Source organism: Hemitrygon akajei, unplaced genomic scaffold, assembly GCF_048418815.1.
Source record: "Hemitrygon akajei unplaced genomic scaffold, sHemAka1.3 Scf000060, whole genome shotgun sequence".
Taxonomy (NCBI): Eukaryota; Metazoa; Chordata; class Chondrichthyes; order Myliobatiformes; family Dasyatidae; genus Hemitrygon; species Hemitrygon akajei.
Window position 1 is genome coordinate 3,870,627 of NW_027331946.1, and position 22,590 is coordinate 3,893,216.

General features: G+C 44.3%; 1 protein-coding gene across 1 annotated transcript in view; it reads left to right on the top strand.

Annotated features, from left to right (window-relative positions):
- The first annotated feature begins 13,643 nt into the window (after positions 1 to 13,643).
- The window catches only part of LOC140721713 (NACHT, LRR and PYD domains-containing protein 3-like), a 28,733-nt gene continuing 19,786 nt past the window's right edge, over positions 13,644 to 22,590 (top strand). Inside the window, exons 1-3 of the mRNA XM_073036498.1 lie at positions 13,644 to 13,794; positions 14,225 to 14,408; positions 20,156 to 20,250. Of these exons, the coding sequence (XP_072892599.1) occupies positions 13,644 to 13,794; positions 14,225 to 14,408; positions 20,156 to 20,250 (430 nt within the window). The remainder of the gene's footprint in view (positions 13,795 to 14,224; positions 14,409 to 20,155; positions 20,251 to 22,590) is intronic.

The following is a 22,590-nucleotide window of genomic DNA, read 5'->3' on the forward strand; positions in this document are numbered from 1 at the left end:
TGCGATAGAAACGTTATATATTCCATACAGTGAATGCTCAAGGCATCCGGGCCTCCACACCGGCTCCTGAGGCCACTGAGGGGCGGTGACCAGAGAGTGATAAATATGTTCAGCACTCTGTCGCTTTGGTGGGCTGTTACCCTGGTGATGAAGGAACTGGCTGAGCAGAACTAACTGAAAATAGGAAATAAAGAATTCAACTTCACATGCTCTGTTTCATGAATTTATGAACATTTGGAGAGGCATAAAATTATTACGAATAGACAGCTTGGCTTTGACAAAGGCAGGTCGTCCCTTACCGGCCTGATTGAATTTTCTGACGATGTGACTATACACATTTATGGAGGTAGAGCAGTAGATGTAGATGTAGTGGATTTCAGCAAGGCACTTGATGAGGTACCCATGCAAGGCTTATTGAGAAAGTAAGGATGCATGGGATCCAAGCAGACATTGCTTTGTGGATCCAGAAATGGCTTGCCCACAGAACGCAAAATTGTTTGTAGATGGGTCATGTTCTGCCTGGACGTCGTTGACTAGTGCTGTTCCTCAGGGATCTGTTCTGGCACCATTTCTCTTCGTCAGTTTTATAAAGGACCTGGATGTGGAAGTGGAGGGATAGGTCAGTACATTTACTGATGACACAAAGGTTAGAGGTATTGTGGATAGTGTGGAGGGCTGTCGAGGTTATAGCGGGACCCCGACTGGAAGCAAAACTGGGCTGAGAAGTGGAAGATGGAGTTCGCCCCAGATAAGTGTGTGGTGGTTCACTTTAGAATATGATGGCAGAATATAGTATGAATGGTAAGAGTCTTGGCAGTGTGGAGGATCAGAGGGATCTTGGGGTCTGAGTCCATAGGACGCTCAAAAATGCTGCGCAGCCTGACTATGTGGTTCAGAAGGCATACGGTGATGAAGGCCTTCATCAACCTTGTGATTGAGTTCAAGTGCCAAGAGGTAATGATACTGTTATATAGGACCCTGGTTAGACCCCACTTGGAGTACTGTGCTTGGAGTGCAGTTCTGGTCGCCTCACTACAGGAAGGGTGTGGAAGCGATAGAAAGGGTGCAGACGAGATTTACAAGGATTTCTCTGGATTGGGGAGCATGCCTTATGAGAATAGGGTGAGTGAACTTGGCCTTTTCTTCTTGGACAGATGGAGGATGAGAGGTGACCTAATAGAGGTGTACAAGATGATCAGGGGCATAGATCGTGTGGATAGTCAGAGGCTTTTTCTCAGGGCTGAAATGGCTAACACGAGAGCGCACAGTTTTAAGATGCTTGGGAGAAGGTACAGAGGTGATGTCAGGGGTAAGTTCTTTTACGCAGAGAGTGGTGAGTGCGTGGAATGGGCTGCCGGCGACGGTGGTGGAGGCGGATACAACAGGGCCTATTGAGAGACTTTTGGATAGGTACATGGAGATAAAAAGAAGAGGCCTGATGGTTAACCCTAGGAAATCTCTAACGTATGATCATGTTTGGGAGAGCACTGTTGGACGAAGGGCCAGTGTATTATGCTGTAGGTTCTCTATGTTTCTCTACTTCTATGTTCTCAGTTCATTCTATACAGTCAATGCTCACAGCATCCTCTCCTCCCACTATCATGCTGTTGCATTTGCTCCTGAGGCCACTGTCTCTACCCTGAGAGGCGGTGAACACAGAGCGATAAAAAAATGTGCAATTCTTCTTGCAGCTCTAGTGGGCCGTTACCCTGGAAACAGAGGAAGTGGTTCACCAAAAATAACCGAAAAGGGAAATAACAAACTCAACATCGTATGCTGTGAGTTTAATTATGATAAAGTTTAACACTGCAGCCACTTTGAATCGAAGAATCTAAAATTGTAAAGTCTGCTTTTAACGTGCTGTTTTCAATAATACTCTGATAGTTCTGGTTAACAAAAAATGATAATAGTTAGCAATCAATAATATATTAACCTCTGCCGGAAATATACCCAGTGACAGCCCCAATCACCATCTGTTGCAACAAACTCCACAGATCGACCACTCTTTGGCTGAAGAAGTTTCTCTCAGTTTTAAAGGGAAGCTTGATTATTCCGAGACTGTGCTCTCAGACCCCAGACTCTCCGTCTGATGGAAACATCCTCCACGTGTCCACTGTCTCCAGGCTGTTCAGTATTCCGTAGGTTTAAATAAGATCCCGTCCACCTCTATACTTCTGAACTCAATAGGTTACAAGCACAGAGTCATCAAATGCTTGTCATACAAGCGGTGGTTGATAAGTTCGTGGCCCAAGGTAGAAGGAGTCAAGTTTAGAAAACCCAGCACATTTATTTTTCAACATAGTCCCCGCCTACATTTACATGCTTAGTTCAGCGGTCGTGGAGCAAACGGATCCCTTCTTTGCAGAATTCGACATCTTGGACCTCCAGAGTTGGTCGACAGTAAGAGTGATTGATAAGTTCATGGCCTATGGCAGAAGGAGACGAGTTATACAGCTCTCGTTACATGCACATTCAGATCAACTCTTTGAGTGATTATCCATAAAGTTTGAAGTTAATAACTCATCTCCCACCTCAGGCCACAGACTTATCAATCACCCCTCGTACAGAAACCCTCTCATTCCTGAGATTACTCTTGTGAACCACGTGCGCTGTTCAGTATTCAGTTGTACTGAACACATGTGCTTCATGTCCAACGATTGACAGACAGAAGACAATGAAGGGCGATTTCCAAACACAGTTTGAAAACCAAACTCACGGGTCTATTTCTACTGTTGCAAACACGGTACAGCCCAGTTACTCACAACCTCTCACTGTGAGGGATGGGATGGTAACTCATCCTCTCCTCGGTATGGCAGTCATTTCTTCCAAAGAAACTCCCGAAACAAACATCTGAGCCCAGAACAGAAATACGGGTTCAACATCTCATAAACCTGGGCAGCTTGAACCCTGGGTCCATTGTACTTGGATCTAAAACTGTGATATCCCAGGACCCAACCTCACAGTGTCACACTGCTGAATCTGCCACTCACCGACCCCCGAATCCTCACACAAATTCCACACACCTCACAGCGAGTGGTATAATCAGAAATTTCCCCAGAGCCAATGCCCAGCACCCCAAGGCTTTTGATTCACTGTGAAAGGAGGAACATCCAGCCCCCATCTGTGGTAGTACTGACCTGTGCCAAATCCCCGATACCGACAGCTCCATAGGACCAGTATTACCCAGGATTGCAGCTCAATCAGTAACTCGCCCAGGAGTCCTTGTCGCCAGTAATGTGCTGCAGTGTCTCGGCCATTCAGAGTTCAAAATCTAACACTCCGATATCAACCTGTGGCAGAACGGGAACCTGACTGGGTCAGAGAGCGGGCTGGAAAACCTGTGTGCGGGGCACCAGCAGGCAGGGATACGTTTCACATTGTCTCCACCAGCTAAACTGAACATATTTTATCATTATCCTACTGTTAAATGAGATCTTGCCCAGCACAATTGGACATCACATTTCCTGCAGGCTAACAGGAATAAAACACGTTTAATTTAAAATTGAAAGTAAAGTGCTGGAAACTCGGTACATCAGATTGGATGTGTGTAAAGAGAAACTGTTGAAAACCCAGCATCAGACCCGATCTGCTGAACGGTTCCAGCATTTTCTATTTTTTACTTTAAATGATGCACAACTGTTGACTGATGACAAGATGTTTGTGACGGCCTGAACAAAGTTGCACAAATGAATGTCCCACATTCATTAGTTCTCTTTTCATTCCAACACAGGGTTAGTACAGTCGACACAGTCAATGCTCACAACATCCTCCCCACCTCACTATCAATCTGTTACATCGGATCCCGAGGCCACTGACTCTCCCTGAGGGATATTGACCAGAGCGATAAAGATGTACGCCAATTCCTGCAGGTCATAAGGGCTGTTACCCTGACAACGGAGAATGTGACTCTTCAAAAATGACTGACAATGATGCAGCAAGTTTCCTCATGACAAATGTTGAATGTTGAAAATAAAATTGTAATGGCTGTCTTTTCTCCCGCTCATGCTACATTCAATAAATCCTCTGGTAGTTCAGATAACAAAAAAGCGATTTCAGAAATAACCCAGTGAGGCAAAATACTTCACAATGAAAACAATGTAGGAGAAAGATTGTTGATATATCATCATTGGTGAGATACAGACAGGACAGAGATTGAACAAGATGGTTGATATATATCTTTGAGGCGGCGGGGTACAGACTGGACAGAGGTTGAATAAGATGGCTGATATATATCATTGAGGTGGTGGGATACAGACTGGACAGAGGTTGAGCATGATGGTTGATATATAATAGTGAGGTCGTGGGATACAGACTGGACAGAGGTTGAACAAGATGGTTGATATCTATCATTGAGGTGGTAGGATACAGACTGGACAGAGGTTGAACAAGATGGTTGATATATATCATTGAGGTGTTGGGATACAGACTGGACAGAGGTTGAACCAGATGGTTGATATATATCAATGGGGTGGTGGGATACAGACTGGACAGAGGTTGAACAAGATGGTTGATATATATCATTTGGTGGGTAACAGGTTGGACAGAGGTTGAACAAGATGGTTGATATATATCTTTGAGGCGGCGGGTTACAGACTAAACAGAGGTTGAATAAGATGGTTGATATATATCATTGAGGTGGTGGGATACAGACTGGACAGAGGTTGAGCAAGATGGTTGATATATAATAGTGAGGTGGTGGGATACAGACTGGACAGAGGTTGAACAAGATGGTTGATATATATCATTGAGGTGGTGGGATACAGTCTGGTCAGAGGTTGAACCAGATGGTTGATATATATCATTGGGGTGGTGGGATACAGACTGGACAGATGTTGAACAAGATGGTTGATATATATCATTGAGGTGGTGGGATACAGGTTGGACAGAGGTTGAACAAGATGGTTGATATTTATCATTGAGGTGGCGGGATACACTGTGGACTAAGATTGAACTAGATGGTTGATATAAATCTTTCAGGTGGTGAGATACAGGCTGGGCAGAAGTTGACCTAGATGGGCAGGAAATTGGATTGAATTAAATTGACTTTGTACATGAGGAGTAAAAATATTTACGTTTCGTCTCCGTCTAAATGTGCAATGTGCAATTTATAGTAATTTATAATAAATTGTTTATACTATTTACTATAACTAATTTATACTATTTACAACCGGACAGTCAATATAAAATAGAAATATAATTTTATCAGCTTGAATTAATCGTTCTGATGGCCTGGTGGAAGAAACTATCCCGGAGCCTGTTGGTTCTAGCTTTTATGCTGTGATACCATTTCCCAGATGGCAGCAGCTGGAACAGTTTGTGGTTGGTGTGACTCGGCCCTTTTTACACATCAGTCTCCGCAAAAGTCCAAATAGTGGGAGGTTTATATGTACTGATGCGCTGGGCTGTCCGCACCACTTTCTGCAGAGTACTGGGGTAGAGGGAATTACAGTTCTCATACCAGTGATGCAGCCAGTCAGGATGTTGTCAATTGTGCAACTGTAGAAATTTCTGAGAATTTGAGGTGCCCTACCAATTTCTTCAGCCATCTGAGGTGAAAGAGGGGCTGCTGTGCTCTTTTTACAACACAGCCGGTACGTACAGACAATGTGAGATCATCGGTGATATTTATGCCTTGGAACTTAAAGCTGTTCACCCTCTCAACCCCAGATCCATTGATGTCAATACGGGTAAGCCTGTCTCCATTCCTTCTGTAGTACAGAACCAGTTCCCTTGTTTTTGTGACAATGAGGGGGAGGTTGTTTTCTTGACACCACTGAGTCATGGTGATGACTTCTTGTCAATATGCTTCTTCTTCTTATTTGAGATTGGGCCAATCAGTGTAGTATCATCGGCAAATTTAATTAGCAGATTGGAGCTGCGGGTGGTGACACAAGTTATGGGTGCACAGAGAGTAAAGGAGGGGGCTAAAAAGGCAACACTGAGAGACACCTGTGTTGAGTGTCAGAGGGGCAGAGGTGCGGAAACCCACACGTACTACTTGTCGGCGATCAACAGGAAGTCCAGGATCCAGCTACACAAGGCAGGGTGAAGGCCGAGTTTCTTGTCGATACTTCACGCCTTCATATGCCTACTGCTCTCCCCATGACTGCAAGGAACTGCAGAGAACTTTGGTCTACGCTGAGAAAATCAGAGAAACAAGCGTTCCCTGCATGGATTCCTGCTACTCATCTCCCAGCGTCGGAAAAGCACGCCGTGTACACAAAGATTCTCACAAGCTGGACATTCTTGCTGCAAATCCAGCGACCATTAGGGAAGAGATACAAAAGCCTTAAAGTGCGCACAACCGGGCTCCTGGACGGCTTCCTGTCTGCGATAATAAGCCCAATGAATGGTCTCCAGTACGATAAAATGTGCTCTACCTCACAATGTAACTCGACGTGACCCTGCGTCATATGTCTATCTGCACTGCACCTATACTGCGGCCATAATCCTTTGTTACACTTATTGTTTTGTCATAAATCAGCTCAATGTACTGTTGTAATGTATTGACCTGTGGTATGTTAGAAAAGTTTTAACTACAGCTCAGTTCGTGATGACTACAGTGGCATGCAAACGGGTGGGTACCCCTGGTCAAAATTTATTTTACTGTGTATAGCTAAGAGATTAAAAGATTACCTGATTCCCAAAAGGCATGAAGTTAAAGGTGACACATTTCTTTAATATTTTAAGCAAGATTACTGTTTTATTTCAATCTTTTACAGTTTCAGAATAATAAAAAAGGTAAAGGGCCCGAAGCAACAGTTTGGGCACCCTGCATGGCAGTACATAGTAACACCCCCTTATCAAGTATCATAGCCTGTAAATGCTTTTTGTAGCCAGTTAAGTGTCTTTCAATTCTTGTTGGGGGATTTTCGCCCATTCTTCCATGCAAAAAGCTTCTAGTTCTGTGAGATTCTTGAGCCGTCTGTCATGTACTGTTCTATTGAGCTCTCTACACAGATTTCCGATGATGTTTAGGTCGGGGGATTTTGAGGGTCATGGCAAAACCTTCAGCTTATGCCTCTTAAGTCCTCTATTGACTGTTGGGGTTCAGGTGAATAGTAGCTCAGCCGTTAAACCGACCAAACGAGCACAGTAGTGCGTGGGTGACGTAAGGCACCGCGTACGTGAGGGCAGATCCGCATGTGGGGAACCCATTTGTGACGTCAGGCGCGTGGGGGCGCCAGTGTTACGTCACATGTGGGGTGCGCTCGCATTTAAAAACAACTCTATTGATGTTTCTTAAGATTTCAGTGGGACAACAGCATTAAGCCTGGGTTTCATCACTGAATCCACTGGCAAGTGTGTTTACAGACATTTTTCAACTCTACTGCTCCCAGTGTAGAGTGGCATCCTGCTTCAAAACATTCTCCAAGGTAACATGTCTGAACGACTGGCGTCCTGTCGCACTCACCTCAATGATAAGCAAATGCTTTGAGAGGTTGGTCATGACTACATCCGCAGCATGCTACCACCCACACAAGACTCCTCAACCATTTCCCTACCGACACAACCGACTGTTCTTGCACTGCAGCATTTAACACCATAATTCCCTCCAGGCTCGACAGGAAGCTCAGAGACCTCGGCCTTGACCTGCCTTGCGTAGCTGGATCCTGGACTTACTGTCAGATCGCCGGCAGGTGGTAACAGTGGGCTCCCCTCAACACCGGTGCTCCTCAGGGCTGTGTTCTAATCCTCCTCCATTACCCCCTGTATACCCATGACTGTGTTGCCACCCATAGTTCTAATCTGCTAATTAAATTTGCTGACGACACTACATTGATTGGCCTAATCTCAAACAATAACGAAGTGGCCTACAGGGAAGAAGTTATCACCCTGAAACAGTGGTGCAAGAAAACAAGCTCTCCCTCAGTGTCACAAAAACAAAGGAGCTGGTTGTGGATTACAGGAGAAATGGATACAGGCTAACTCCTATTGATATCATTGGATCTGGGGTTGAGAGGGTAAGAGCCTCATGTACCTCGGTATAAACATCACTGAGGATCTCAAATGGTCTGTACATACTGGCTGTGTGGTGACAAAAGCACAACAGTGGCTCTTCCAGTTCAGACCATTGAAAAGTTTGAAATGGGGACATATATTCTAAGGATTTTCTACAGGGCTACAACTGAGAGCATCCTGACTGGCTGCCTCACTGCCTGGTATGGGAACTGTACCTCCCTCAATTCGCAGGAGTCTGCAGACAGTGGTGCGGACAGCCAAGTGAATCTGTAGTTGTGAACTTCCCACTGTTTAGGACATTTACAAAAACAGGTGTGTTAAAAAGGGCCCCAAGGATCATTGGGGACCCGGTTCACCATGACCACAAACCTTTCCATCTGCTACCATCTTGAAATGGTACTGCAGCATAAAATCCGGGACCAAAATGCTCCGGAACAGCTTCTTCCACGAGGCCATCAGACTGCTTAATTTATGCTGACTCAAATGTATTTTTATGTTGTGTTGTATATACCATTTATTATAAATTACTTTAAATTGCAGATTGCTCATTTTGACGGAAACGTAACGTAAAGATTTTTAGTCCTCATATCCATGTAAGTAATATGTAAGTAATAAAGCCAATTCATTTCAATTCTCCCGGATACGCTGAAAATCATCTAGGTGCTGCTCCAGATCCCTCACACAGTCTTCAAGGAGCTGCAGCTGCATCCCAGGACTCCAACAACCGGCATGAAGAACACACAATCAGCATTTACTACACTAGGTACAGTGAGAGAGAAAACGTACCAGAGCCAATGACTTGTTTGAGCTGAAGGCTCTTTAGAGCCATTAATACCCCTCATAATTTTGTTTACCTCTATCAATCTCCCCTCATTCTTCTATGTTCTGAAGAATATAGTCCTCACTTGTTCATCCAGCCCCTGCAACATCCTTGTCCATTTTCCCTATCCTCTTTAAACCTTATTTGCATCTATCTTGAAGGTAGATGAAAAAAAAACTGCAGATAATATTATTACCAAGGCCTTACCAATGTCTTACAACTTCAGCATAACATCCGTCTACTGTACTTAGTAAATTGATTTATGAAGGCCAATATGACTAAAGCTTTCTGTACGACCCTATCTGCTTCTGCCGCCACTTTCCATGAATTAACCATATAAAACCATATAACAATTACAGCACGGAAATATGCCATCTCAGCACTTCTAGTCCGTGCCGAACGCTTACTCTCACCTAGTCACCCATAACCACCACCAACCCCCCCCCCCCCCCCATTCATTTCCTGTCCATATACCTGTCCAATTTTACTTTAAATGACAATACCGAACCTGCCTGTACCACGTCTACTGGAAGCTCATTCCACACAGGTACCACTCTCTGAGTAAAGAAATCCCTCTCCTGTTACCCTTAAACTTTTGCCCCCTAACTGTCCAATCATGTCCTCTTGTTTGAATGTCGCCTACTCTAAATGGAAAAAGCCTATCAACGTCAACTCGATCTATCACCTCATAATTTTAAATACCTCTATCAAGTCCCCCCTCAACCTTCTACGCTCCAAAGAATAAAGACCTAACTTGTTCAACATTTCCCTGTAACTTAGGTGCTGAAACCCAAGTAACATTCTAGTAAATCTGTAAAGTAGTAATTATGGAGCATTGCTGCTCCCATATCCCATTATAGTGCTATATTCCTCAGTGCCCTGCCATTCACTGTGGAAGAACTACAATGCGCATTTTCTGCATTAAATTCCATTGGCCATTTTGTTAGCTTTTTTTGCAGCAGAAGCAGATCCGTCTGCAAGCCATGATAGCCTTCTTCACAGTCCACTGCACCACAAACTCGGTTACATTCACGGATTTGCTGATCCAGTTAACCACATTATCATCCAAACCACCGAGATACATGGAAAACAACAAAAGACCCAGCATCGATCTCTGTGGCCGACTACTAGTTACAGGCCAACACGTACAAACAAGCAGGATGAACTCAGCAGGTCGGGCAGCGTCCGTTGTAATGTAGTCAACGTTTTGGGCCGAGACCCTTCGTCAGGATTGAAGAAGGAGGGGGCAGGCGCCCCATAAAGAAGGTGGGGACAGGCTGGAAAACCAATCAGAGGAAAGATCAAGGGGTGGGGGAGGGGAAGCAGGAGGGGATAGGCAGGAGAGGTGAAGCAGGAATGTAAGGGGAAAGCACTATGGGTAGTAGCAGAAGGCAGAATCATGAGAGAGGTGATAGGCAGCTAGAAGAGGAGACAGAGTGAAAGTGGGATGGTGGAAGGGAGAGGGAGGGAATTACCGGAAGTTGGAGAATTCGATGTTCATACCAATGGGAGAGGTTCCTCCCTCCTCCGATCACCTCTCTCCCCCAACTTTCTTTATGGGGCCCCTGCCCCCTCCTTCTTCAGTCCCGACGAAGTGTCTTGGCCCAAAACGTTGACTGCTCATTTCAACGGATGCTGCCCGACCTGTTGAGTTCATCCAGCTTGTTTGTACGTGTTGATTTGACCACAGCATCTGAAGTGTACTTTCTGTTTACTAGTTACAGACCTCCAGTCAGTGAGGCAACCCTCTACTACCACTCTCTGGCTTCTCCCACAAAGCCAATGTCTAATCCAATTTAATACCTCAACCTGAATGCGAGTTATTCACCCTACTTGATCAGTCTCCCATGCGCGACCTTTCCAAATCCCTTAGTAAAACCCATGTAAACAATATTCATTGCCTTGCCTTCATCCACTTTCCTGTTGTTTTGGATAGCAGTAACAGGATCAGTCCGAGTCAGCATGGATGTACGAAGGGGAAATCATGCTTGACTAATCTTCTGTAATTTTTTGAGGATGTAACTATGAAAATGAACAAGCGAGAGCCAGTGGATGTACTGTACCTGGACATTCAGAAAACCATTGATAAGGTCCCACATTTGAGATTAGTGGGCAAAATTAGAGCACATGGTATTGGGGGTAGGGTACTAACATGGATAGAAAATTGGTTGGCAGACAGGAAACAAAGAGTAGGGATTAAAGGGTCCTTTTCAGAATGGCAGGCAGTGACTAGTGGGGTCCTGCAAGGCTCAGTGCTGGGACTGCAGCTATTTACAATATACATTAATGATTTAGATGAAGGAATTAAAAGTAACATTAGCAAATTTGCAGATGACACAAAATTGGGTTACAATGTGAAATATGAGCAGGATGTTGGGAGAATGCAGGGTGACTTGGACAGGTTTGGTGAGTGGGCAGATGTATGGCAGATGCAGGTTAATGTGGATAAATGTGAGGCTACCCATTTTGGTGGCAAGAACAGGAAGGCAGATTGCTATCTGAATGGTGTCAAGTTAGGAAAAGGGGAAGTACAACAAGATCTAGGCGTCCTTCTTCATCAGAATGCCAATGAAAGTAAGCATGCAGGTACAGCAGGCAGTCAAGAAAGCTAATGGCATGTTAGCCTTCATAACAAGGAGAGTTGAGTACAGGAGCAAAGAGGTCATTATGCAGTTGTATAGGGCCCTGGTGAGACCACACCTGGAGTATTCTGTTAATTTTTGGTCTCCAAATTTGAGGAAGGGCATTCTTGCTATTGAGGTAGTGCAGCGTAGGTTCACGAGGTTGATTCCCGGGATGGCGGGACTGTCATATGTTTGAAGATTGGAGCAACTGGACTTGAAAACACTGGAATTTAGAAGGATGAGAGGGGATCTGATTGAAACATATAAGATTATTAAGGGATTGGACATGCTAGAGGCAGGAAACATGTTTCCGATGTTGGGGGAGTCCAGAACCAGAGGCCACAGTTTAAGAATAAGGGGTAGGCCCTTAAGAACAGAGTTGAGGAAAAACTTTTTCGCCCAGAGAGTTGTGGATCTATGGAATGCTCTGCCTCAGAAGGCAGAGGAGGCCAATTCTCTGGATGCTTTCAAGAAAGAGTTAGATAGAGCTCTTAAAGTTAGCGGAGTCAAGGGATATGGGGAGAAGGCAGGAACGGGGTACTGATTATGGATGATCAGCCATGATCACATTGAATGGAGGTGCCCGCTCGAAGGGTCAAATAGCCTACTCCTGCACTTATTTTCGATTGTCTATAGCTTCAGCAAAATCTCTGTAGTTAGACATGACCTACCACTCACAAAGCCATAATCAGTGCATGTCTATCAAAATAATTATATATTCAGTCCTTTAGAATACCTTCCAATAACTTTCTGAATACTAATGACAGGCTCATCAGGTTATAATTTCGTGGTTTATGTTTAAACAGAAGACCAAGTTTGCCTATCCTTCAATCCTCTGGTAATACTCCTGTCTCTATCGATGTTTTAAATATGTGCCGGGGCGCTGGCAATATATCCACTTGCCTCCTGAAGGGTTCAATAGAGCGCGTTGTCAGGCTGTGGGGATTGATCCACCCTGATTTTCCACAGGGTGGCAAGCATCTCCTCCTTTGTAATCTGCCCTGTTGATGGCTCTGGAGACGGTGCATGAGAGGTTCACTAAGATATTGCTTGGGTTAGATCTATAACTAGTGGCTGGACAAACTTTGCTTGTTTTCAATGGAGCGGTGCAGGCTGGGCTGACGGTTGCAGGAGGTTTATAAGATTATGTGAGGCACATGGGTCGCTGGACTGTGCTACCTGGGCCATTGTTAGAGGCAGATACATCGGGGTCTTTTAAGAGACGTTTCGGTCTGAGGAAAAAGGAAGGATATGGACATTGTTCAGGCAGAAGGGATTAGTTTGGCTATTTGATTGGTAACTTAATGGTGGAGCAAAACATTGTGGGCTGAAAGGCCTGTTCCTGTGCTGTACAATTCTATTTACTGTGTCTCTTGTCACGAAGTTTCGGGGTAACGGAGGCAAATGGGGTGCGTGCGAACAACACACCAGCTGGAGCCCAATATGCGAAATGTGAGATCATCCGCTTCTGTAGAGGAAACAGAAATACTAGGTGTGTCTACTTGGTGGAGGACTGGGGTGCGGTGGGTAGAGAGGAAAGTCAAATGTACATTGTCTTTATTGTAAGAGTTATTGGCTATACGACTGAAATTACTGTAAGAATTATTTTTGCTTCAGTGGAGTCATAAAAAAGTGCAGCTCAGAACAAGGCGTTCGACCCATCTAGTCTGTGCCCAAACGTTTGACCTGCCTACTTCCATCAACCTGCGCCAGGTCCATAGCCCTACTTACCCCTACCGTCCATTTACTAACCCAAACTTCTCGTGAAAGTGGAAATTGCGCTCGCGTGCGTAAGTTGCACTGGCAGCTCTTTGCACACTCTCGCGACGCTGGGAGTGAAGGAGATTCCCTCATGTTCCCCTTAAACTTTTCAATCTTATCACATAACCTCTAGTTGTTGTCCCACCAAACCTCAATGGAAAAAGCTTGCTTGCATTTACCCAAGTAATACCCCGCATCATTTTGAATACCTCTATCAAATCTCCTCTCAATCTTCCACGTTCCAAGGAATAAAGTCGTAACGAATTCAGTCTTTCCTTATAACTCAGGTCGTCTAGTCCCGGCAGCATTCTTGTGAATCGTCTCTGTACTCTTTTATAGAAGAGATGTCAATGAAAGCTGCATATTTACTGATGGGCTGTGAATTGTCTGTTCGACTGGGATGGGGATCGAATCCGTAACTCTGTGACCCGAGAGCGGGGAATGGGGAGAATTGTAGGCAATAAAAGTATGAAAGAATGGGAAAATACGGAAAGAAGGGTCGGAGGCCTGTGAGCGGCGAGGAGCAGAGTCACCGGTTTACGTGGGAGACCCTCCACCTGTCACGTGATTCAGTTACGAACTCCCAATTTACCGCAGATCTGCAGCATCTGCGGGACAATGCTCCACGTACAAGTGCTAGTTCATCATTCGTCCGCTCAGACAAGACTGTGAGATCCAGATCTCACGTTCTCTCGATATGGGTGGGAGTTTCTTTTTACCCAATTCACCTGTTATGACCTGCCAAAGTGTAGCCAATGTGTCCCGATATGTAACCGCAATTAATGGAGAATTAAGCCTTTTCCATTTATCTGGTCTTCTCAAAAACGATTGCACTTCGGTTAAGCCTGCCTAGTTTGTTTTTTATTGTTTAGTTTTATTTTGCACTACAGTGAATGAACCTACATAATGTATATAGTTATTGTAATTCATTGTGTTTTTTTCTGTTTATTATTGTACCGCAGCCGTGAAGGCAACAAATTTTATTACTCCTGTCGGTGATGTTAAACCTGACTGAAATTGACCAACCCATCGATCACGTGATCATATTTTACCGCAGATCTGCAGCATCCGCCGGTTTATTCCCGCGGCCCCGCCCCCGCTGTATCGACGAGGCAATTGTACTGCGCATGCTCAGCCTCCGGATGGGCGGTATTTTCTTTCCGTTCTGTGCAGAAGCGGATCGTCGGCGGGAGCCGGGAGACGGATATCTGCCTGCGCGCAAAGATATCAAGTTCCCTCCGGTGAGTATTGAATCCGGTCCCGAATGCGGGGTTCTGATGTCGGGCAGAGAGTCTCGCTGACTTACCCGAACAGGCTGCCTCGCCTCGCTGCCTTCGCACCGAACCGCCTGAGATAGCCGCCTCTCAGCTCCTGGTGTTCTGGTCCGAGGAGCGGGAGGAGCTGCTGATGCCGCGAATACACCCACCCGTTCAGTTGTACCCAGGGGATTTTTACTCCATCACCTGGTCCTTAAGATTTGAAATTATTGGCTTAAAATCTTCATTTGGATCGATGCCTGGGGTCGATAATTGTTTTACATAATTCCAGTACACCGGAAGCGGCAATTCGGCCTGTTGTTTTCTTGCAGACTCGAGGGTTAAACAGAGTAATCGCACCCTCGGGAGACTCCTCCACGTGTATAGGTAGTTTCACCATTCCTCCGTTCAGACAGGACAGTGAGATCCAGATCTCTCACGTCCTCACGGTGTGGATGGACAATTGTTCTCTTGACTCCATTACACTGTTACGACTTGTCGAAGTGCAGGCAATGTTTCCGAGTTAATGCGAGAATTAAGCCTTTTCCATTTATCACGAATCCTCGCTTATTTGTGCAACTCAGCGACGTCTCCCTCCAGAAGTTTCAAAGCAGAAGTTCAGTCTGCCTAATAATTCCAACACAATTAAAGAGGGGTATCGTTTATTATCGCCATAAACCGAGGTTTAGTGAAAATCCTGTCTTCAGTACCATCCATGAATATCAGTACATTACAACAGTACGTTGAGGTGAAAATGTGGTGCAGGTAGACATATGATGCAATGTACATTGTGAGGTCAGAGGTCCATCTCAGCACACTGGAGAGCATGCAAGTTGGTTCATTCTGCTCATTCCGTGTTATTTTCATCAACCTCTGTCCAGTCTGTATCCCATCTCCTCAATGCTATCTATCAGCAATGCTTCTTCTAACATTTCTCTTTTTTGTGTGATATTGTCTTGCACCTTTCAGCTCATTGAGTTATCGAGGAATCGTTTTAGTGAGCTGGAACTACCAGAGATTTAATTGAATACAACACAAGGCAGATTAAATCCAGCCATTACAATTTTAGTTTCACTGTTACAAAATGGTTGCAGTGTTAATCTTTGTTCTGATGAAACTCATAGCATGTGATGTTGAACCTGTTATTTCCGTTGTTCGGTTATGTTCAGTGAGCCACTTCCTCCGTTTCCAGGGTAACTGGAAGTTAGCTCTGGAAGTCAGAGCTGCAGCAAGTGTTGCACATTGTATCGCTCTGTGGTCACCGCCTCTCGGAGTAGAGACAGTGGCCTCGGGAACAAATGTAACAGAATGATAGTGGGAGGAAAGGATGCTGTGAGCATTGACTGTGTGGGATGTTCCACCAGGGTCAGAATGAACTCTGAACTAACAAATTGATGGAGGTGGGAATGGCATTTACAAATTTTCGGATGTTCCAGACATTCTGCAATCATTTACTGTCTGTGCATTAACATGAAAAAGGGGAAAACTGCTGTTGCAGGATATTTAAAGTAAAAAGAGAAAATTCTGGAATCATCAGCAGATCGGTAACATCTTGGACAGTCTCAGTTCTGGAACTGGGTCTTCCACCATTTCTCCTTTCAGAGATGTAGTCTGATGTACTGAGATCCCAGCATTTTCTACTTTATAATTTTACACTGTGGGAAACATGGCAGCCAGTGATCCCACAACAGTGATCAAATATGATCAGTTTAGCTGCTGAAGACTAGCTGAACTGTATCCGCATCCTCTCACAATATACAGACTGATGAGTCCCGGCCAAGGCAGAGGGTCATTAGGTTTGCCTTAGTTTGTGAATCGGAAATGGCAGGAATTCCACAACCCACGACTAATACGTCCCAGGGGACTCAGTGTGTGTGTGTTATAATATTGCGATGGAGTCTCTGAGAATATAGAACTGGCAGGAAACGGGCTACAGTGCAGATTGGTAATCCTACAAACACCAAAGCGTCCCAGGGGAGTCTGTGTGTGAGTTATAATATTAGGAAGACGTCTCTAAGAATATGGAACTGGTAGTATATGAGCTTCAGTCCAGGTTGGTAATTCTGCAGTGAGGCGTCGGGTTGTGGAGAAACACTGTCCACACCGCGTAATTCTACTTGCAGTATTTCACGGTTATTGAGATTGTACCTCAAAGTAGAACAGAACTGCACACAATTCTAAAAATTTGGATTCTCTGTGTCTTTTACAACTGTAGCATTCACTCCCAAATCCGCTTCTCAATACCTTAATTTATTAAGGCCAATAGGCCCAAACCGCACGTTACAACCCTTTCTAACTCTGGTGCCACCTTCACGGGAATATGGATCTGTGTTCCTATGTCAGTTTGTTTTGACACACATCGCAGACCCTTACCAATCATTACCAATATTTTTTTTTACTGCGAAATTGCTTCACGTCACTCTGGTCTGCATTAAATTCGCTCTTCAAGTTGTCAAGACAATTTCTCAGCTATTTGTAATTTTCGTAGATTTTCACACGTTCTACTGCACCCGCAAATTTTCAAATTTAGTATAATATGCAAAGATGGTGTTCCAGTTTCACCACCTTTTCATGTATAATCTAAATTGTTAATATCATAAACAATAAAACACTAAACCCTTTTCTCCGCAGCGCACCGCGAGTCACAAACACCCAGTCAGAGAGACAAACATCTACAACCACTCACTGCCTTCGCCCATTGATTCATCCTGAAAGTTAAGCACCAGCTGAAGATAAACAAAAATCCAACATGTGTGTAACGAATAAAATACTCCTGCACTGAGCTTGCACTGCTTCATTTTCAATTCTATATTAAAACATTTTTTTTTTGCTTTCGCACTACGGGAAATATGGCAGCTAATTGCGCTGCTCCAGATCCCACTCAATAGTAAGATAATGATCACGTGTTCTCAATTTAACTGCTGGAGACGCGTTGAAATATATTCCCACCCTCTGGTGACCCACAGCCCGGCATCCCACCCAGTCAAATAATTATCAGTTTCCAGGTCTGTCCTGGGTATACGGGATTCTCAGATTTAGAACTGGGAATAGCCGAGACACTGCGGCACATTACCGATTGTAAGGAGTCCTGGGAGATTTGGAGCTCGGTTTATAGTTCTGAAAAGTTCCCGCATGGGAGGCTCATCTAGAAAATTGGGCACAAGGATTCCGAGTTGGCTTGTCCTTAGAAGACAGGGAGTACTGGTCCAAGGTGTATATTTTAGCTGGAGGTCTGTAATTAGTCGGGCTCCGTAGGCTGCAAGCCCCAGAAGAGTCCATTGGTCACGAATGACGGGAAAGCAGTAGATTATGTTTTCATTTTGTTCAATTGCAAGATGCAAAAGCGTTTTCATTGCGATACATTCATCTTTTCTATTACCATCTCTGCCACACAAAAAATAGGTTATTTTTGGAATTCACAAGTTGAAAGTGAGGCTACACCTGATTCAGAACTTGCCTGTGTCAGAGATCAGGTGTAGGGATGATATTGGGCAGAGTGTAAGTGCATTTTATCGCAAATTGAACTAATCTATACCAGCAAACACGAGGAAATCTGCAGATGCTGGAAATTCAAACAACACATACAAAATGTAAAATGCTGGAAATTCAAACAACACACATCAGATCCTGACGAAGGGTCCCGGCCCGAAACGTCGACAGTGCTTCTCCCTCTAGATGCTACCTGGCCTGCTGTGTTCCACCAGCATTTTGTGTGTGCTGTTTGATCTATACCAGGGTGTGTTTTCTCACGGTCAAAATCGATACTGACCGACTTGATCTGTTGGGACAGGAATTGTCTCCGCAGCCCAAATAAAGGATACAAACAAGGGAGAATTTGCGGATGTTGGAAATACAAGCTACACACGTAAAATGCTGGAGGAATTCAGCAGGCGAGGATTCATCTATGAGAAAAAATACAGTCGACTTTTCGGGCCGCGAACATTCGGCAGGATGAGAGAGAAAAAGGGGATGAGAATTAGATTTAAAAGATGTCGGAGGGAAGAGAGAACCACAGCGTGACAGGTGACAGGCGATGGGGTGGTGAGTAAATAGTTCGGAAGCTTATTGTCCGGTTTTATGGTGTTTCCTTCAGTCAAGTTATTCACTTTGTACTTTCGATTGCAAGCACATAAATTCTAATTTTACCAGCATTAGCATTTGGAATTCCTGACAATACCCTATAAAATCTGATTAGTATGATGCCATAAACAAAAATTCAGTATTAGGAGTCACCGTGGCATTGTCTAAAATTGTAAATGAAGTTAGGACAGTGGATGTTGAACTTCGAGCTTTAGCAAAGCCTTTGGCGAGGTGCCAGGCGGCAGCTTGGTGTGAAAGAGTGGGTCCGATTCAGTCCAGGGAGACAGACTTACTTGGATTCAAAATTAACTTGAAGGTGGGAAGCAAAGAGTGGTAAGTTTTTGGAACTTCGACATTCGCTGCTTTATAACATTGATTTTGATACGACTGCACAACGAATGGCCAGTAGGCTTGCAGTTTACAATTAATTCAGAGTTACTGCGCGGAATGAAGATAATCGTACATTATAACGGATCTTGAACAGTTCGGGAAATGGGCAGTGGAGCAGTATATAGATTGCAATACAAATACCTACTGGATGTTTTGGAAATAAAGCTATCATCGGAGATGATATGTGTGGTGGGGCATTAGGTAATGGAACAGAGGTCGCAGCAGTACAGGGTGGGGAGTTCACTGGCCTTCATCGGTCAGGATATTGAGTACAGAGGGCAGGACATCCTTTGCCGTTGCATTTGGTGAGGCGGTGCTTGGAGTACCTCCTGTAGATGACATCGTTCTGTTATAGAAAAGGAGTGGCTGAACTGGGAAGAGTGTAGAAAAAAAATTATATTGATGTTGCCAAAACTAAATGCCTGAGTTACAATGAAAGGATGTTCAGGCTACATTCTTTACTCTTTGGAATGAAGGAGAATGAGCAGCGTCTTTATAGAAATATTTAAAATTATGAGAGTCTGAGATAAGGTCACTGTTTATTATTTATTGTAATGTTGTTCTGTGCACTTTATGCAGTCCAGTGCAGGTCTGTAATCTAGTATAGCTTTCTCTGTGTTTTTTGTTTTGATTACGTAGTTCAATCTAGTTTTTTGGACTGTGTCATGTAAACCACGGTCCTGTAAAACGTTATCTCATTTTTACTATGCACTGTACCAGCAGTTATGGTCGAAATGACAATAAAAGTTGACTTGACTTCACCTGACTTGTTAACAGTCTTTTCCCGACGTCACTGGTGATGGAAACTAGGGAAGCAGTTTGGATGTGAGGGAAAAATTTCAAACGGAGATCAGCAGCGTTTTCATGCAGAGGTTGGTGATTATGTGGACTGAACTGCCAGAGTGGATGAGGCAGGTACAATAGTATCATGAAAAGAGAAGATGGGATGGATAGATGATGTGAAGGAGTCTGGAGAGATATGGGCCCATCGCAGGATATTGGACCATCTTGGTGTTCACAGTAGTTTGCATGATCTCGTTGCACTGAACGGTCTCTATCCCTGGTCTATTACTGTGTGACTCCATCAGGAGGATCGCCGGATATCATGTGCAAACATACAGATATGATGTGAAAGTTAATGTTAACTGGGGATGCTTGGTCGTTTGGTCCACTGCTGCTCTGATATAAGAGATGGAGATACTGTCATATTTGCAAATGAATCATACTCTGTCGAACTCACTGTTTGTATCTTTGTAATACAGATCATCTCCAGCAGGTGGAAGTTCCGTGCACCGGGGCCTAAGTGTTCAAGAAGACGACAATCAACAACCATCAGTCACAGTCAGAATGGACAGAGGTATGGTCACTGGGATATTTATTATTAAAATCCTTCTATGTTGGTGCCTAATAGTTCAGATGGAGAAAAACACATTGGGCAGAGAAAAAAATGCCACCAAACAGGATAACTGACCCCACGGGTAAAGAGGCCTTGATTAACGGATCGATCCAACAATTACAGCGCAGGGACCTGACGCCGGTAATGGTGGAATCACTCCGCTCACCATGCAAAGCTTCACTTGAATGAAAGGAACAGGAGGTTCAAATTCACGTGGTTGTGAAACACAGACATGAATGTGACGGCGGTCTTATGAGTGATGTAACAGTTCAGGGAAAAGTCAGGGTCTGTTTCACCTCTGTACAGTTCCTGAGGTGGAAGTGACCTCAAGCGTTCATTGATAAAAGTTGCTGAACATTATTATATTTCGTAGATTGCGTGATTTTCATGTTTTGGAAGGGCAACTTCGTAAAAGTAAACCAGGACAGGACATGCATATAATTAGTAGAGCCCGGAAAAGTGTTGTCGAACAGGGGGAACCAGGGTTACAGACGCACGGTGCCCTGAAACTGTTTGCACACGGTACATATGACACGGGAGGGGGTCCATTAAGTTGGGAAGCGTACAGAAAACATTCATGAGGATATCGCCAAAAGTGGAGAGCTTGATCTCTAAGGAGAGGACGGGAAGGCTGGGATTTTTCTCCCAGCAGCAGAGTCAAACGACCACCTTCCCTGTGCTGAAGCCTCGATCTGTCTGTTACTATCTTGGGAAAGGAACAGTAAAGTTTAGTTCACCTGCGAAATTCCCATCACCGGCGATAGCGGGAATTGGTAGTGTTTGCTGTCTTGGTGGTTGAAACAAGCGTATGAGCAAGTGAAGGCATAATGTGTGCCCGTGGTGACAAACTTCTAAAGCGGCACAGCAGAGAGTATCCTGACAGGTGACATCAGGTCTGGTATGGGAACACCAGTGCCCATGAATTGAAAAGCAGACAAGAAGTGTTGGATACAGCTCTGTCCATGAAAGGAAAAGCTTTCTCCACCATTCGGTCCATAAGTTCTCCTCAATGCTGCCATCTGAAAGGAGGTATAGGAACCTTTGGTCTCACACTGTCAGGATCAGGAACAGCTCTAACCATTTATCCAACTGGATCCTGAAACAGTGTGGATAACTTCACTCACCTCAACACTAAACTGAACATTGAACACAACTGACCAGGCATCAACGACCGTTGTTCTCACTTCCGTTATTTATTGATTTATCTGCCTATTCTTCTGTTTGATTAGTTGCTCTATTTGCAAAGTTGTCATTTGAGTACTGATTGCCTGTCAGTCTTTTCCCATAATCTTTCATGGATTTGATTGTGTATCTTTGTTCTATTGTGAATAAGCACATATTGCACGACCATTCGTAATAAGTCTACTTTTAACCCTGACGATGGTAGTGGAGAAATGATTGCAGCTGTCTGCCCTCAATAGTAATGCACGGTGGACTTTAAAACAGAAACGCAGTGGAGGAAAGCAGAGTAAATTTTACAAATCCCTATTATGTTGCAGTGTGAGTGTTTGCACCTGACGATGTAAAAATGAGTAGGATTTGTAATTTGTTGACAAGATGAGAGTGCCTCCTTGAGGAGGATGAAGTAGGTTTTGAGAGTATGGTGCCATAATTCTGGACACTGCAGGTATCAAAATTTTCCCAAGATTTCGCTATTGAGCTGATCTGCTACATGACTTTAAATTCCAAGGAGCTCTGATGAGAAACCTGGTATAATCAGTGACCATCTGTCTCTGCCTCTTGTCGGCATTGTGATTGTGTTCAGCTCCGTGTTTCCCGCTGGAATAAAACAGAAATGATAGCATGGAAACGGGCGCTTCGGCCCACCAAATTCATACTGACCTGCTTATCTTTGAGCTTGCTCCATTTCTCTGTTGCTTTGTCCAACTTCCCCTTGTAGCCTACTGCCATCTTCTTCCCAGCACACAGCTTCTCAACATTGAAACTTTATTTGTGTTGCACGGAAATTATACCCATCACCTTCCACGTGAAGAAATGTACTGTCTGTCGCTCGAGTTTTTAGACTCCCTCACCCTGCAAAGTATCTAACCTATATACCTTCCTGTTTATTTTATGTACATGTGTACGGTCACACATCAAGCTGCAATGGTCTATGGCAAACGATCCAAGCCTATCTATATAACACAAAACCCAACATGCCCCGTCCAGTGACAGTCATCATTATCCACTGGACTCTTTCGACCTAAATACATCCTTCGAATAGTTTAGTAACTGGAACTTCACGAAGTTCTCGAAAGTTCTCTAAAACTCTCTAAGCACGATTTGCCAATGACTCTTATA